At 36.9% G+C, this 18320-nt stretch overlaps 1 protein-coding gene across 2 annotated transcripts in view; it reads right to left on the bottom strand.

Moving 5' to 3' along the window:
* The window catches only part of GABRG2 (gamma-aminobutyric acid type A receptor subunit gamma2), a 60996-nt gene that overhangs the window by 4905 nt on the left and 37771 nt on the right, over nucleotides 1–18320 (bottom strand). For both annotated transcript variants that reach the window (XM_069869049.1, XM_069869050.1), the window contains exon 7: nucleotides 1167–1319. In XM_069869049.1, coding sequence (XP_069725150.1) covers nucleotides 1167–1319 — 153 coding nt within the window. The remainder of the gene's footprint in view (nucleotides 1–1166; nucleotides 1320–18320) is intronic.

The raw sequence follows: 18320 nt of genomic DNA, 5'->3' as shown, positions 1-18320 counted from the left end.
GAGAAGTAACAAGACATGCCTCACCATCCCTTCTCCTTTCATAACAGTATTCCCTGCACTATAACGTGAAGAACATTAAAAATGCATCAGCACAGTTAAAATCCATCACCTCCTATATGGCAAATTTCATGCCACTGATTTTACCTCCTTAGTGGTACAAATAGACTAATTCTCAGCAGAGGAACTGGTCTGTTTTATGTACCTAAGTAAAATTTTAAAATAACAGCTGCATTTCTTTATTAATTTAAAAGAGATTTTATAGCCTCCTTTTAGAGAGGATGTGAAAAAAAGCAATATAAATGCTTAAAACTTTCTGTCACGGGAGACACCGGTCCTCTAGTCTCGTATTTTTTTCAAGGGAGTTCTGGAATGAAAATGCTGTCCCTTATTTTGCACTCCAGGGCTCTATGCTCTAGTTCTGTTAAAAAATAAAAATGTAGAAGGAAAAGATCAAAAAGATTTTCACTTGTCTGGATTTAATGCAGAAGCAGAAAATATGTTTAACTTTCTCTAGTCAAACGTTTCTGCTTTGCTTATTCTTCAGCTGCTTTGCACTAGGGGGGTTAATTTTGTCTCTTCATTTATTTCTGGAACAGTTGCTAAATATGTAGAAATTGTTAATTCTGATTAACTACACACATTTTCATTTATAGGTTTTTAGATGCCACCAAATTCAGTAGATTTTGTGGCCAAAAGGTTGCAGTTGATTGTTGGTCCCTACAGTAGAAATTGGCATACTACATTCTCCTCTTTTTACTTTTATGGCACAGAGACAGGTGAAAAGATTGATTCCTTCTTGCTATTTATTTCATTTATAGGGCTAGTCACCATAACATGGAAATAGAAAAAATGAAACTAGTGCATCCCTGCCTCTACTCCAGCAGTGTTCCCCACCCTTTTGATATTTATAAAAGATACTGCTGTCAGCAGAAAAGGTGCAAATGTTTTTATTGAAGGTCATCAACAATAGTCAAAGTTAGGATCTCACACTGTAAAATGAAGAGATGTAAATATGGTTTAGGCTGTGTTATTCCTTAGAGATGACTAGAATGAGGAAAGCTCCTGTGAAATTCTCTCTCCTCTTACATCTACAAACTCGTGACCCACAGAGTTGTCAATTAAACATCATAATGCTTGAATAAAAGTGGGAAGGAAAAACAACTCACCCAGAGATGTTCTGGCTGGAACTGCATCCTTATTAATCCAGAAAGAGACCCAGGAGAGCACAACAATGAGTGTGCAGGGAATGTAGGTCTGAATAGTGAAATAACCCATTCTCCTGCTCAGGTTAAAGTAAACAGACATGACTACATAGTCTCCTGGAAAATAAAAGCATACTGAGATAGAATAATATGTTAAAAACCCAACACAGAATTTCTGTAAAATAGCTAGGGGGTTCCTATTCCCTGTCTGAGGTTTATATATTAAATTGATTCACTAGATACGCTGATGGCAACTACCTGCATACCTTTTTGTTAGGACTGGAATAGCTCAAGATTTTCCACATCGTGAAAATATACAGTCTTGCAGGTTCACTTAAGTAATTTGTACTTTAGGATTTCAAGGGAACCCTCCATTGCATAGCGCAGCAGGCTTCTTTCTGGCCAAGTCATTCCTGCTAACTTGCAAATGCCTGGTGTAATCCTTTTTCAGCAACTGAATAGTGATGGTCCAGCAACCCTCCAGTCACCATGCTGTCCCTGTGAGCATGCTCTCAGCTCTGCTCTCAAATATCGGATGCTTTCAAACGTACTTTCTAAATTATTCATGTTCTCAACTATTCTTCGGGGCCATACCGTGTCAATAATTAAGTTTTATTCATCCATAGTTCTTCTGTTGTATTATTTCTTTTGAAAGGATTTGAACCCACATCTTCTGAGTGCCCCAAAAAGCCAGGCTGTACATTACTCTCATGTGTGTAAAACATCATTCCATTCAATAGTTTTGTGCTTCTTTTTCCAGCCTTTTTCCTCTCTCAAACTATTAAGTGAATCCCGTCTGGATTCAGGAATAAAGCAAAACTTAAGGTTTTGATGTATTTTTTCTAAACTAAAAAAACCTAGTTCTCATCTTCAGATTACAGCACTCTTGGGAAATCTTGGTTGCAAAAGAACTACAGAACCCCAGGCTATAAGTAGCTTCATTGCAATTCAGTGAAATGCAGTCTAGAGAAGTCTCAAACTGAAATAAAACAGGATTTGCAAATTTAAAGTAAGATAGTTTTCCAACGTTATCAAAGAGGCTCTGTAGCTCATGTGTATTCTGCGTAGATCAGTACTTTGAGTTAACATCGAGTTCTCTTTTTTCAGGCATAATTAAAATTTTAATTTTCCTCAGAACAATCCCTTTGATTCTGGTCAAAGAAGAAACTTCAGAGATTATTTTTCAGCTGGTGTTTCTTCATTATATTATTTTTTTCCAATTTCAGTGTCTGTATCCTAGGGATTAACTGGTTTTAATTTAATTATGCTATGTAATAATTAAACCAAAAACTTAAAAAACCAAATTATATATGTGTGGTTTACAAGAAGATATGACTGAATATGAACAACCAGTTTTAATATCTACCATTTGATGGTCCACTTAAATCACAGATACGTTTGTATTATGTATGCTACTACATTACTTTAGTGAGACAAAAAATTACCAGAGGAAAGTGATGAAATATAAACATGAGCATAGATGAGATGGTTAGCACAGAATTGAAATTTAAAAATAAAATGTTTTCTTTTTGTTATTGCTTCTTTTTCTGAAGCTGCAACTGCTAGACGCTTTGGAAGTAGCTGAACAGATATGTCAGACCAAGGTAACTACTTTCTCCATGCTTTTTGTCCTGTACTTGAGTAGCTCTTTTTGCCCAACTGTTTTGGTTATTCTAGCACTCTTGCCTTGTAAGAAAAAAATAAAAGAATATAAAATATCAGAATCTAGTACACAAACCAGAATTTTCTTATAGTCAAATCCAAAATTTCCTGCTGAGAAAACAGATAAATCCAGATGGCCTAGAAGAAGGCAAAGACCTTGTTCAGTAACGGTGTACACAAACCAAGCCAAATGGTGGTATGGGTAACGTACAAATACATGAGAAACCTCAGTCCTTCCGTTTTATAGATCATTTCCACATACAATGTTTTATTGTGACTTTGCTAGAAAGCTTGGATTTGATCATCTGGTCTCCACAGAGACTTGTTTGGTTTTTTGCCTTAATGCAAGGAGTGTTTTTTGTACAGCAAGCTGTTACACAAATATTTTTGCATTATTTTATGCATTATTTTAAAATAAAAGTACTTTGTTAAAAATGTAATCTGTAAGAGCTTTTAGAATGTACGTAGATTGTAAAGGCCTCAGTTCATTCAGCAGTGAGGAAACATTATTTTGATTCTGTCATCTCAAAGATGTACCTCAGAGGACAATCCATTTCCATAGAGCAACAGCAGTGTCCTGTCACAGCACATTTGCTACACAAACTGGAGACTGTCCAGGTAGCAGTGTTTTATATCTTATTCAATGCAATTCTCTCTGCCTTTTGGTTTTATTGAGGCTGGTTTGTTTGGGTTTTTTTGATACCAGGGCTACCTAACCAGTGACGTTTAGAAATACCATGCTTCTGCAAACACATTTCAAGAAGTTAGAAATTGTAATTTTTCTGGATTTTGTTCAACTTTCACAAATGTTATTGCTCCTTCCTTTATGCAAAGACTTCCTTTCCTAATAGATACATGCATAAAAAAATCCAGAACACTTTAGAATGATATCCATAGGAAACACTGTATCAGCTCCTGATATTTACAGGTAGTCCATGGAATTATTCTGGCATACCTCATTTCTCACACCTTGCAGAACTGAAAGCTCGAGGAAAGACTGTATATACCTATATACGGGCTTTAAGTTTTCTGTTAATGGAGACACTGAAGCAGAGGAAGCAAGAACTTCAGCGTCAGCCACAACTTGTCAGGCAGTGTGGATTTGACCAGTCTGAAGAATCATTCAAGGGTGATTTCTTTTAAATCTAATCTGAAAGCCCACTGGTACTGCAGACGCTGTTTTATTGTAAATCCCACCATTTCAGAGAATCTTACTAAAGAAAGGAATAATGTTAATACCACAGAGAGATGTGTTCTTCGTTTCTTACATTGCTTGGTTGGGATTTTGAGAATTGGGATGTACCAACGATTCTTTTTATTTTAAGGTAAGAGCGAAAGTAACAAATACAAGCTAGGAAATGCCAAGCCAAACCAATAATTCTATAATGCATTGAATATCTTTTCTAGCCTTGAAGTAATATGAACAGTTGTAAATAAAGCACTAAAGAAAACAGGACTAAGTGGTGGGATGCTCCAGAGAAGCATCTTGCTGGTATTGCCTAGTTTATGTAAATGATGTTAGAATGGTATAACAGCAGGCCTTGTGAGATTTTGAATAAGAAAGATACTTTGAGAATACAAATTAATGCAAGACCAAAGATGTGCATGTTAGAACCTAGTATCTGTTGTCATAACCAGTACATACAGAAATTAAAATGCTTGAAGTTCTCTGTGGAACGTGGACTTGACAATACTTTGCTTAATCACACCTTTCATGATGGAATCTTTGGAATCTTGCCCAGGTCCTGTTTTTATCCACTTTATTCATGGACTTCTCTGTTCTTCAGCTGGGACCATCTTAAATGCCCTCTGTTATTTTCAGATTATCTCTGTGCCTGAGGTGATTTTTCACTCCTGCTGTGATACTTGCGTGAAGCTGTCAAACTAAGACATTATTTCAGTAAAAAATGGCCAGGCTTGATTCTTAGCACAGTGTCCTTCATTAGCTATCACTTGACAAATTGATTATCTTTTCATTATTACTTCATTCTCTTTCCCTGAACTCTAGATCTTGTTTATCTGCTGTTGTCTACTGCAGCACGAACGCTCCACAGCTGCTAGTTTGCTCTTTGGAGGTCTCACATATTTTTGGATTTTTCTAGAAATGAATGATAATGCGCCCTGGCAGTATCTTTGTAAAACAACATTTAACACCCTAATTAGAACATTTTGGATTATTTAGCTTTTCACTAGAGGCCTTACGGTCCTGCTGAACAATTGTAACATGTATATTACTGTTACATATGCCTAGAATATAATACCGAGGTAATCTCTAATTTTTAAAAAAATACAAAATTTTCCTGAAAAAAAACTCTTACTATATTGAAGAGCAGAATAATTTATTCTTAATGCATTTAGACTTCATCTTTCTCTGTCTTTATATACATATTGTATGAATATATGTATTTTTCCTATTCCTCTGTATTCACTTATTTATATAGACAGATACAGCAGACTTAGTCTTCTTTCTCTGAATCTATAATGACCAGTTAATCAGTTTCTTCAGTGACATATTTAAACCAGAATATACTCCCTCAGGAAAATGTTATCCAGGTCATGTTTGTTGTCACATATAAATAATCATGTTTTCCCTGCCAATTACTTTTGGAATATTATGAGACACAGGGCAGGGTTCTGACTTGAGCCAGAGCATCTTCATATGGCTACTATGAATGGGAAGCTGAAGATTTTTCCTAGTGGCAATAAACCCTCCTGCACACAAGAAAAGTGCAAGGGCCTTAAGTCGCTTCTAGAGTAGGAGCTATTTTGAAAAGGAAATGTTCACCATCAGTATCCAGTACTGGACCTTAGAAAGCCCTTATGAAATGTTTTATTTTGAACTGTCTTTTGCTATCTGAATTTATAGAGACTCAAGACAGGCTATGCAAACTTCGGAAATTGGAAAGGTGCTGTTTCCATACACTTGTGTGGTATGATCTGAACAGCAGGATTTAGGCTCTGTTAGACAGTAAGGAAAGTGAATTCCTGATCTGAGGAACCATCTGTGCATAAGTTCTGACCTAAGTCCCAAAGGTTCAATAGAAGGAATCAGTTGTGCCCCAAAGCATAGCCAGGGGGGATGTACATGCACTTAACTGATTTAATCAGCACAGTAGGTGTGTTCCTTCATTGCTTCCTGCTTGTGGAATCATTTATACCTATGCAAAGTGAATGGGAAATTATACCCATTAGTACTCTCTTTATGCATGTTTAAGTGACTGTGGAAAGTGTGAGGTAGTGGGGAAATAAGCCTCTAATTTGTACTCGGAAGTGATTTGGAGACTAGTTCAAATGCTAGAGAAAAGAACAGCTTTCTAACATTACAGGAAATTGATGTCTTGATTATAGTTCAGATAACAACACTTATAACAAAGATTGTCTCACATTTACTATTATAAGATTCTGTTTTCTGTAGTTTAAAATCCTGCTAGGCTTAAATTATTAAAAGAACTGCAGAAGAACTTCTAAAATCATATGTTGTCCGCATGGTCAAATTATTTGTAGTTGTCATTTCAGTTCTTCCTCATAGATAGTTTTGGAGTGGAGAAAATTCACTGTTTCATTTCTGTTAAATATACGGAGTTTTGAACAGGGAAATTCCATTAGCTGAAGGGCTGACCCTTTTATATGTTGGCATTTCTGTGAAAATCTTTCCTGGCTGAGTTAAAAATTTTGGAAACAACCAACGTGTGCAAAGACGTGTCCATAGACATAAGAAGTATTTTCTTACAAGAAGACTTTGTTCTGACTAGCCCCGTGCTATCGCTGTTCCTTACAAAGCTACACAGTGCTCTGAAGGGCACTGCAAAAACAGATGGATGGTAGAAGTGGCTCTCTTCTTCTCAGACTTTATTTGCTCCATTATACAGACCGTTATCTAAAATCTCCAGAATTTCTCTGTGTGCTGAAAGTACGGAGCTTATAAGCTCCTCATGTCGTATTGACTCCATGCATCAGGGAGCTTCGTCTGCTATGGAAAAATGGTGCTTTTCTCCACTAGGAACTAGATGTGTTCTATACCAGAGCTGAACAGGATTTTCCTTGATTTTTTGGTTGCCTTAAATATTACTACCGGTGTTTAGTAGCACGAAAATCAATATGTGTTTTAGTAATGCTGATGTTTATAATTTAGTGATTTTTGTGCCTAAAAACGTAAAAAAATATGTGCAGAAAATAAATTATATAGGAGAATATTGATGATGAATCAATAAGTGGCAGAAAAATGCTACGTGTCTTTATTATATCTATGTGTGATAATTTAAACCTTTATTATATAGAGGTTTTCCTCTACTAGATGGATTTGTGAAACTGCCAAGGGAAAAAAATAGCAGGAGAAGGGTATGCATGAGCCAGACTCTCCCAAAATTTCAGGCCATCTCTTGTTCTTTCAGGACTGATCAGATGACTAGCAACTAGGATTAATCTAGGTCATTGTTTATATGGTAACTAATAGGCACAATCTTGTTATCATGTCAAATAGCAGCCGTGTGGTTCATACAGACCCAGATATGCACCAGCTGGATTTCCAGTGTTTTTTTTCTTTCCTAATTTTACACAGAATTGATACAGAAAAGAGCAAGAGCCTTTAAAAGATTTGTGTAGAGAACCATATGAAAACATAGACAGAAATGGAACCTTTTCTCAAAATGAAATCGCATAAGAAAGTACATATATAAATTACTTGTTTATATATTGGAAATCATATCCAGTTCATCTTTTTTGATGAAATATATATAGCAAAAAAGCAAATAAAAGAAATGATGCCACAGGAGGGCACTGTCACCTCAAAATAGAAACGAGAAATGATTGCAAGTCTGCCAGCAGAAAACGGAATCTTAAAAATTTCTAATTATTCTCCCCATAGAGAGTTTACATAAACACTCAAATGGCATCACTTACTTGTATGGCTCTGTTAATAGAGGAGCATTTATAAGGACTAAACTGACTCTGGTATGATACAAATATTACCGAAGTAACATCACCTTTGTGCTAGAAGTAATGAGTATAAACTGCATAAATTGTTAATGAAGAACAACTGTGGCAGCAGAATTTATCTTCTTTTCCTCATAAATAACTGATAGATACATCCTTGTTCTCTCTCTCTTTTACTGTTAACATGGCCAACAATCTCCTTTTCTGCTGGGGAGAGACCACAGCCAGCACTACTGTTTGGGTTTTTTAAAAGAATGAACAGGTAAATAGTATTTTAATGGAAAATATGTGTTTTATTATTTTTAGTCATGGTACATGGAAATACCATTGAAATATTAACAAGATTGCTTTAAATATCTTCTCTAATGTAGGAACTTTCTTCTAAGTTCATTCCTGTCAGCAGTCTTGTTAAACTATTGCTCTGAATTAATAGTATTTAAGAAAAAAACCCCACAACTTTCATGATGAATTTGGGCGAAGAACAGTTTTTAAAAATGTCTAAAATATTTAAACAGAACTAAAAGGCTGTGATCATTGACCAGCTGTTTCATGATGTATCCACACGTAAAACAAGATGATGCTGGACCCAAAGGGTTCATTGGCTAAGTCTGTACTATTCAGATTTCTAGAACATGGGAAATACATCTGTTATTCCACTAGAGCTGGCATTATTGCGTCTTGCTGTGTTTTAGTTCAGTGCCTTAAATTTCTGGAGCTATGTACCCAAATCCTAATGAATCCAAATGAACTTTTAATTCTCTCTAGCTCTTAAAATCCCAACCTACCGGACCAGTACTGACTATAAAAATAATAGAAAATAGGACCAAGAGAATCCTAAATTCATTCTTCTTTAAAAAGGAGTGAGGCTTGGTCCCATTTTTACACAGATGTTCTGTAATAATAAATGTTTACCAGTCAGTAAGCTTGTGAAGCATTGCCTGCGAAACAACTAATTTCCTTCACACTGTATGTCCTTCTTCCACTTCTGGCACGCTGGAGGGCAGCAGGGTTACCCCAAAACTGCTACAAGTGGAGAAATATTTATTTCTTTAAAAAAAAAAGGAGTGGTAAAATATGGACAAAGTCTTTTCTCTTTCCTGTCAAAACAGGTGATGCTAGAGCTCCGGGGTGTGCACTGCTCAGCAGTGGCTGGGTGCAGATTACTGCCCCCAGGAAAGGCAGGAAAACGCAAGACTTCTCTCTCCCAAATCAGGCTAGTGTCAGACTGTGGACTACATCGTACAGTGCAAGTCTAATCTAGGATGAAAAATCATGTAAATAGTTTAAGATTGGTGTGTTTGTCTTGATGCATCTTCATTTAGATTTTGTCCCCATCTCCTTTCTTGCCTTGACGGGGTCTATATTTGGAATTGTGCTGGCATTTACTGTCTTGGTGAGGGTACTGAGTCAGCCTGAAAATGCGGTTCAGTGGGATGTCTTGCACTATTACGGCAATATGAGGAAAATCTAATATTCTTTCTAAGTACACAATTTTCTATGAGGATTCAGATTTAACCTATTCAAATTATTCTTTAGTATAAAGCCTAAGGTGACCTATTTTTGAGGGGTTTTTCCTTCTTCCAACAAATCAGAAAGTTCTTAAGTCTGCTTCAGCACTGATGAAACAGTGCCTCTAAAACTCATCATTTATCACATGAAGAGATGATATTAGCTTCTCAGGTGCAATGTGTTTTTACATATGTCCCAGGAAAATAACTTTGGCTGAAGTATTTGATCACTGGGCATGTGAGTGAATTGTCGTAATGATAGGACACATGATTGATCACAGTGCTGATCATGACCTCATACGTACGTATTTATTGGTGTGTATGGCCAGAAACAAAAACTGTGGGGAAAAGGCAAGATCAGAAAGAATAGTGTCCCTCAGATATCTGATCATGAGACCTTCTCATTATCTAGATAATCTTTAAGGTCCCTTCCAATCCAAACCATTCTATGATTCTGTGATCTCATACTTTGCCAGATGCCCTTTTCATTGTTTCTGTCCTTCACAGTTATTTGTTCTTTCACTTACTCGTTTTTAGACTGCATAAGGGCAGACAGTTTCACAAAATAATGAAGCCTCTTCCTTTTCAAAAATGTTTGACAATCTCTTTCCCTCTGAGTTTTAGCAGCAAAATACTACTGTTGTGGCAAAGGGAAGTCATAACGTGAAATAAAATACAGTGAATGTTTAGCCTTTAGGGCAAAGAAGGAAAGATTATCTGCCATGGCATTGTAGATGTTTGCTTGCAGCAGACTGGGAGCACTTGGAAGTGGTGCCACTGTCTGCCTAACTGTTGGCACTTGGTCTGCCTGTACATTACCTACAGAGTGGGGCAGACACAGTCATTGCTGATACAGTGCGAAGTGACTTCACCCCAATTCTAAATATCCATTTCTATGCCGTGATTGTAGCTTGATTATGTAATGAGGTAAAACAATATTAAGACTTTGTCAAAGGTTGCACTGAAGTCCATATATATAAGATTATCTCTGGGATTCAGATAGCCGCAAGCCTGGTTTTTAATTTACATTGCAAAGGATAAACCCTAACTACATTGCACAGCAGGGCAGAGGGCAGCGGATGGAAGGAGATTTTCTCTTTTTTCCCCTGTTCTTAAAGAGTAACGTGTATGTCTGTGTGTGACTGTCAGACATCAAACACCTTGATTTCCTGTGGGAGCAGGGAGAAGAGAACTGGAATTAGTTTGTTTGTGTGAAATGACAATGCCAGCTGATGAAACTCCTACAAAATGAGATGAATCATTACAACCATCCAAGCAAATGAAATTTCTTTATGTACGACATGACTTTCTGCCTGACAGTTCTGGATTTTGTTTGGTCCTTGGCCACTCATTCCACTTGAAGTGCTGTTTTCTCAGTTCATTTGACAGAATGTATTCTACTTCTCATTAGTTTCTAATTATAGGAGGAAAGAATGTAATGACACTAGACAGTAATTAAAATCTATTACTGTTATTCCCACCTTCCTTTTGAATTCACAGGGGCAAGATTTACCCTGAGAATTTTTGGTTGCTGAAAAATGACAGTATGGGGAAATGTATTAAGGGACTCACAGTAAAAATAGGTGCTTTTTTTTCTGAGTATCCATCTGTGTATTTTAGAAGTTCAAGGGGAAAATGAGTATTACTGAACCTTTCCTAGTTTAGAACACAATTACAAACAACTGAAGGCAGCTAAGCTACAGCACTGGCATTATCAAACACAGGAGGATTTTTAGTGTGCAGGATTAGTGTTCAGATGTGGCAACAGCATGATGTAGTAGGTTGCAACTGCTGTGAGTGAACTGTTATGCTCCATTGTGTAGATAATCTGCAAATTATGGAACCTTCTGCTCTCTTTCCCACTCTCCTCCTCTCTAGAAAGCATCAATGCAGGATGAAAGCTCAACATCTCATCTCAAAATGGTTAGGGGCAGCTAGATTTCTAAATACACTGTTTGACTTAATGTGAAAGAAAATAGGAACAGAGAGTTTAGAAAATGTGAGGAAGACAGATATCTCAAGTAAAGTAAGAAAGTGGAGAGCCACAATTTCCAGGCAACGCAACCAGCTGAGGTGCTGTTCTGTTAGAAATCTTACTGTGCCTGACACAGTCAGGCATCCTGTGTCCTCAGCTCCTTTGTATGTCCTGCAGACATGTTAGAAAACTCCCTTGAAATTAGTACTGTTTAATGAGCTTTGTGCATGTCCTGGTTTCTGAAATGACTGTGCAGGACTAAGGCAGCTCATAAACCACCACTTCTCAGATTTGCTTCTACATCTTTATGAATTGTCTTGCATGGCAAAGGTCATTCTGGAATTGCTCTGAAAGCCTTTCATTCTGAGAGAAGAGGAATTTGAGGATACAGTGCATTTAATCTTTTATCTTGTTGTTTCCAGTTATTTTCAGAGCTGGACACAGTATTGCATAACCTGAGGCTGCAATAAGACTTGATGTTTTCTTCCACTTCCTCTCCAGAGCAAAGAGGGCATGACTGCATGGAGGCAATGTTCTGCAGGGTAGCCACAGATTTCACAGATTCATTCTGTCTGACCCCCAGCAGAAGAAATATTTATATGAGAAAGTACCACTCAAACACCAGCATCTCACTTCCACTGAATGCACAGGGAGATTACTGGAAAGACAGTACCATAAACAAAAAGCCTGAGGGATGCTGGGAGGAACACAACATGCTTTATTTCTTGACTTGCAGCACTATTTTTTTTTTCTTTTTACTTCAATTCCATTTATTTTTGGCTTCCTTTAAATATTTTAGAAGATTTCATCAGTGAATATTTAGTTTCAAACCCCCAGGAAACCAAGCTAAGTAACCAAGAAAAGACCAAGAGTCACCTGGGTATGAGATCCTGGAAGGCAAAACATTAGGCAGCAAAAGTAATACAGATCAAACCCAACTTTCTTCAGAGCTCAGCGTGATCAGCTACCAAACGTCAGAGGCTTCAGAGAGCTAGGGCAGCTCAGTAACGAAAGATAACTTTGAGCACAATGACGCAGATACGCAGGTAGGAAGAGAGGATGTTCACACACCTTGTTAATCTGGGTTCTAGTGCTAACTTCTTGTTTAAGTTTTACTAGTACTTGTGTAGGAATTCCTGTGCATATCTCAGTATTCATCTGCATTAGCAGATGAAGATGCAAACCGGTTACATCAGGAGGAGTTGCTGCTTTTGAATGAGCCTTGAACATAACCATGTATGTTTATCATACGTAAGGAGAAAGGAGGTCTGGAGAAGAATATGTTCTTAGTAACTATTTGTGAAGATCTAGTATCTACTGGTTTATCTTAAAAAATTGTAATAGCGATTACCACAGTAACCTCACTATCTGTGTGTAGAAATATGTGACCCATACGTATACTTAGAAAGTGAGCACTTTGCTCTTTCTGCTCATTCTGGTTGATCCCCTTTTGAACATTCATTCAATTGTGGCTGCTCACAGGGCTCCCAGCATCAAGGCTCCTCATTGATGGACTGAGTAATTTTTTTTTTTAATTCTTACATCTATTGCCATGTTACTGTTTATAAATGGAATGATTACTTTTTTTGAGATGTGGACACTGGTAGAATGATCCCTAGAAACATATACCTGACAGGAGCACTGGTTTCTTAGAGTACTAAGGAGAAGGAAGCTTCTCATGGTTAGTCCATGCTCAGAGTCTGCTCATTTTGGAGAATGTTTGTTTTATGATGCCAATTTACACATGTCTGCATACATATATTTAAGCTTTTTTTCATAGATTTTAACCAGAATTTTGACTTGTCAATTTTCCCCATACGAGAGTAAAGACAATATGGAGTAGTTGGAAGAGTAACTTTAGACCTAAGAGAACAAATGCAACTCAAATCAGTTTTGTAATCTGAAATATAGGAATCCTGAAGAAAGATGTTTTGTTTGCCTATTATAGAGGTGTACATCGCTCAAAAGATCAAAATATTTTTCTTTATCTTGCATCGTCATTTCAAGGCATGGGAAGAACAGCCTTCTCTGTCTCAGTAAAGACATAACTGTTGCCGGCCTACTTTCTGAATAGTACATGCCGTCTCACTCAGGTACATTCTCTCCCACATGAGCTGTATTATTCTCCTGCTGTATGTGTAAATGGCTGTATCAGAGTGGGGCACTCCCATTAAAGCACATCTTTTAAGAAGGTGTGCATCTGCCTCAAGAAAGCTGGTGACTGCTAACATTGAGAGCTCTAGAATTAGTTTATCACAAACTGAGCTTAGTAAAAGATTACATAGTCATACATGTCTTTTAAAAAGCTTTTAAAATATCATACATCCTACACATAAGAGCTCAGAATATGTTTTCAGAGAAGAATCTAAATGTGTATTAGGGGTTTTTTTTAGTCAACATTTTGTAAACATCTAACATTTTTTTGAAACATACTTAAATACTATAACATCTAGGCAAGCTGTTTACCTCTAAAAACTGTATTTTTGCACTGAGAAATGTTCAGAGACATTTTGTTTCATATTCTTAAGTAGATAAAACAATTATATTGCTGTAAGAAATTGCCAAATTACCTGGAAAAAAAGGTGCTCTAGAGTTCACATCTATGTTTATCACAAATAAAATATTCAGAGTCATACTGGTGGAGTTTTATAACTAATTAGAACAATTTGAAATAAAAATATCACAAATGTATTTGTTTTCCAATTTGAGATGTTCCTCTAGAAAAGGCTATTATGGACTAATGTTTGAGAAGTAAACAGTAACATTGTTCTCCAGCTATTGATTTGCTTGAGGATAACGCCTGCTCTGTGTGCTAATTCCAAATTGTTTCTGTTTTTTTAAGCATTTTGTTTTGCAGAAGCCAGGTGCAAATCTTCAGCAATGTGCAAATTAATCTTGTTCACAAGCACAGCTAGCATATAACAGCAGAAACATCCACTAGCAAAAGTAGGTGTTGTGAAATAGTCTAAGGTGTGATTGGTGAAGAAATGAAATGGAAAAAACTAGCTCTAATACAGCAGTTATTTATATGCTAAGAAAGTAGATGGCAAATCATAGAATCATAGAATAACCAGTTTGGAAGAGACCCACCGGATCATCGAGTCCAACCATTCCTATCAAAAATGTGTTTGGGTGTCTTTTTAAGCTCTTGAGCTTTCTAGCAGGATATTATTGACATAAGGTAGAAAGTAAAATTGTTGGAGGAAAGAAAAAGTAACTGTCAAATCCAGAATCTCCTTAGCTATTATAAAGGGGGAAGATGATTTTTAAAATCAGAAAGCAAGAAGAAATACAGATACTGAAGAAAAAGAATCTTAAGTTATGGTTAAAATGGTAAATAAATGTAGAGTTTAAAAAGTAGATAGCGAGAGACAGAAACAGTGAAAAATTATAAACAATGAAATCATGTTTTAAAATGATACTTAATACCAAAAGCAAGAGTAAGACAGGCCATGGGTCTGCGTACAACAGGCCTGAAGGGAAGGTCAGAGATGAAGAGGGTGCTTAGTTTGAAGATCATGTCTCTGAAGAAACAGCTATGAATCATGAATAATTTATAACCAGTATTGCCATTTGAAGTCAAACAGATCAAGCTTAGGATGTAAAAAAAACTCTTTAAAGATGACAGATATCATCTTGAAGTTCCAGTTACCGGCTTCACAGGGATAAAGGTAAAGCTTCTAGGTGTATGTAATCACTCTAGTACAAATCCTATGAGGTATTTAAATGGCTTGCTCTTTTTGAGAGGAGACCTATGAAGAACTATTTGTTTCTCAAATAAATGTATTCAGGATAACATTTAGAGCTGCAACAAAGCAGATTCCCCTAGGAATCTCCATTCCATGTTGCAGGGTGAATACCATCACATTGTATGTTTTCAGACCAGGAAGTGCAACCTCTTAATCTTTTCTTCATAAAATGAGGTTATAACACTGTAAATCCCACAGCTTACATTTTTAAAGACTTTCCTATTATAACATTTGAAAATATGTCCTGGAAAGCTTTTAAAAATGAACTGTTAATTCTGGACCCAAAACACTTTGTGGCATGCAGAGGAGGATACATTTGCAGTCCCACAGGACTATGGTGAATGAACTGTGGCTTGAGCTTTTCCACATAGCCTGAAGTGTACCCTGTACCTTGGTGATGTAATATGAAGTCATTGAAAGCCAGATCTCTGTAAGGTCTCTTACTCGTTTTTCAGAAGTTTGGCTCTTGTTTGTGACTCGATAGAGAGATAAGGCTGCAACTGGTGCTAGGCACCAGCAAAGGATTGAGATGATAGGTTGGATGCAAAAATGAAGCACTGGGCGTTCATATCTTGTAGGTGTAGCATGTTATAGAGTCTCTATGAGACAGTCAGTAGTGATGTTACCTCAGATGCCATAAAAGACAAGGACGCTCAAAAGCCAAGAGTCAAATCAATAAAATTACAAGACACCCAACAAAACAATCTTCGCTTTGAAGAGGGCCATGAGTCTCCTGGGAGACATGTGGCTATGGAAGTTCCAACCAGTTTCCATCAAGAAACCAACATTCCCAGTAGGCAGATGCAGCACTCCTCCTCCACTGCTCTGTGCCCAGCAGCAGGCTTCTGTTCTGGTTCAGATCTGCTGGCCCCATTGCCTAGCAAACACTTTGCCATTCGTATGAACATACGGCAGGTGGGGGAGAGAGAGTAGCTAGAGCCAAGAGAATATTTGAAATACTTCAGTGGAATAGAAAGGAGAAGTTGGAGGTTTGGGTTTTTGTCATAACTTTCAGGTTTTTCCATGCAAATGAAAGCAGTGTTCTCAATTTGCATCCTGACAGTTCCCAGCCAGATGAATTTTAGACATTTTATTATTTGCATAAGTACAATAAGTTCGAAAGAAGACTGATGGTAGTTTCTGAAAAATACATGCATAATTTCCTCCATGTTTCTCAATCCTGACAACTCTATGTGAACACCACTTTAAGCAAAGTGAATGTCTGAAAATACAAACACAGGTGTAAACAAAGCCCTCCAAACAGGTCTCAATATGAACAAGTTTTTTTATTTTTTAGTTGTGCTACTATAAGCTAGCAACCCTGATCTTGGATGAAAATTACGCTATCAAAGAAATTATATCTAGAAAAAAAAGAGATTTTATCCTATAAGCTTGCATTCTACAAATGAATTACAGAGTTACAGCTTCGTCATATCAAAAATAATATTCCTCATTGCCCTTTTCTGAAAGGCTACTTTTCCCTTTAGATTTATTTTTATATTGTATTTTAAGTTTTGTGCATGGGTGCATTGAGATAGGCTTATTAACAATTATCATATATTTTTCTCTGATTTTAGCTAATACAGGTGGAATAAAGCTTCCTCGTTTAGTGTAGGCTCTCTATATGAAAAACTTTTACTTGGGCTGAACTTCCTCATTTTCAGAGGTGATAGAGTCAAATATTACTTTAAGAACGTTTCTATGTAAAATTTTTGTTCTCAAGTCTTCTAGAGAAACCTCATACAAAATTCTTCAAGCTACAAATATTAGGCTGGATACTTCTCAGATTGTTTCAGTTGTTTCCTGATTTCAGTTTAGTTCCCAATATTGTCATTGGAATATTTTGGCTCATAGAGCTTGAGTTCCATCTGGGGTTTGGAATTACAGTGGCTTGTGAAATATAATGAAAAATAAAACAAATAATGAATAGCCTTTTTATTAGCCTCAAAAATGGTACTGTTAAAGCTTTTGTTAAAACTTAGAGAAGCATATTGCTTTTTTCTTTTTCCTCTGAGAGAAATCAAGGTTATCTTATCTCAGGCCTCTTTTCTATATTTCTGAAAATATTTTTCAATTATAACTTTTAAGACAGAATTTTCAAAATAACTATTAAGAAAGAATTTGTCAAAAGGACAGGTAGAGGGATTCGAGGGACCATCGTATAGTGGTACCCTGCTGTTTTCCACAACATCAGGTACTCCATACACTCTTCCTCTCAATAAAAGTTAATGCATGGATTTGATTCCTGTTAGATTCCAGATGAATGAATTGGAGAACACCTGTGAGGAATGCTTCAGCTGCTGAAAAAGCTTGAATTGGCATTTAGATGTTCATTAGACAGTAAAGAATTCTGCCATGAGATGCAAATCTAAAAGAAATCAGACCTTCTGCTCACAGAACTATACATTTTTCTTATTTAATTGTCACTAAAGAAAATCTCTTATCACACCAGGAAACAAAAATCCATTTTCGACTCTTAAGGATGTGGCACTAGGAATGAAATGAGCCAGAGAGAAAGAGGTAACAGGTAGGGATTTTTTTTCCTCCTAGCTTCTTAGACTTATCAGCCCAGCATTACATTTAGGTGGTATGGCGAATTGTAAAGCTACCTAATGAAGGAAAGGTGGTCACCAAAGCCGACAAATGCAGCAGAGGAATGTCTGCCTGTGGTTGCTTTTGTATGGAGTTGGTTTGGAACATAACCTGAACTGTGGTAACTATTGAAGGTGTAAGATGATTCACCCTCTTGCATAGAATAGGCACTGTCGCCTCTAATGACGTGCCAGCTGGGTTATTCTAGATCAGCTGGCTAGTCGGACATTCAGCATCAACAGTCTTAGTCATTACAGAGCCCTTTTATAATCCTGCCACCGCCGGTGGGACTATGTACTGACACAAGTTGCCATACCCTCTGTGAGATGATATCGTGGTACCTTTCCTCTCTACGACACTGGAGAGATTGGTGCATAAAATGAACCAGTTCATAAGTTCAGAGAAATGTACTGTTTTCATATTCCAGTATTCAGAGTGTTCCTCTCTTTCACTGTTCTCCTCTGACTCACAGAGGATTTTTAATATTTGGACTATTCATTAGTAATTAATTCTCCTAGTTAAATTCTTTGCTTTTCTTGTCAACAGAGATAACAACAAACAGTGAGAGTTATTCAAGAGCTCTTATTTTCTAGCTCAAGTCCCTAGCACTAGAGCAAACATAGCCAGACTGACAGTACGTTGTTATGAATTGCCCTGTTTGCTGCTATTGCACTTGTACAACAAAGTTAAGATATGCAGT

The sequence above is a fragment of the Phaenicophaeus curvirostris genome, chromosome 15 (genome assembly GCF_032191515.1).
Source record: "Phaenicophaeus curvirostris isolate KB17595 chromosome 15, BPBGC_Pcur_1.0, whole genome shotgun sequence".
NCBI classification, from domain to species: Eukaryota; Metazoa; Chordata; class Aves; order Cuculiformes; family Cuculidae; genus Phaenicophaeus; species Phaenicophaeus curvirostris.
The sequence above is the reverse complement of the archived record's forward strand: the minus strand, read 5'-3'. Positions and strand labels throughout refer to the sequence as shown.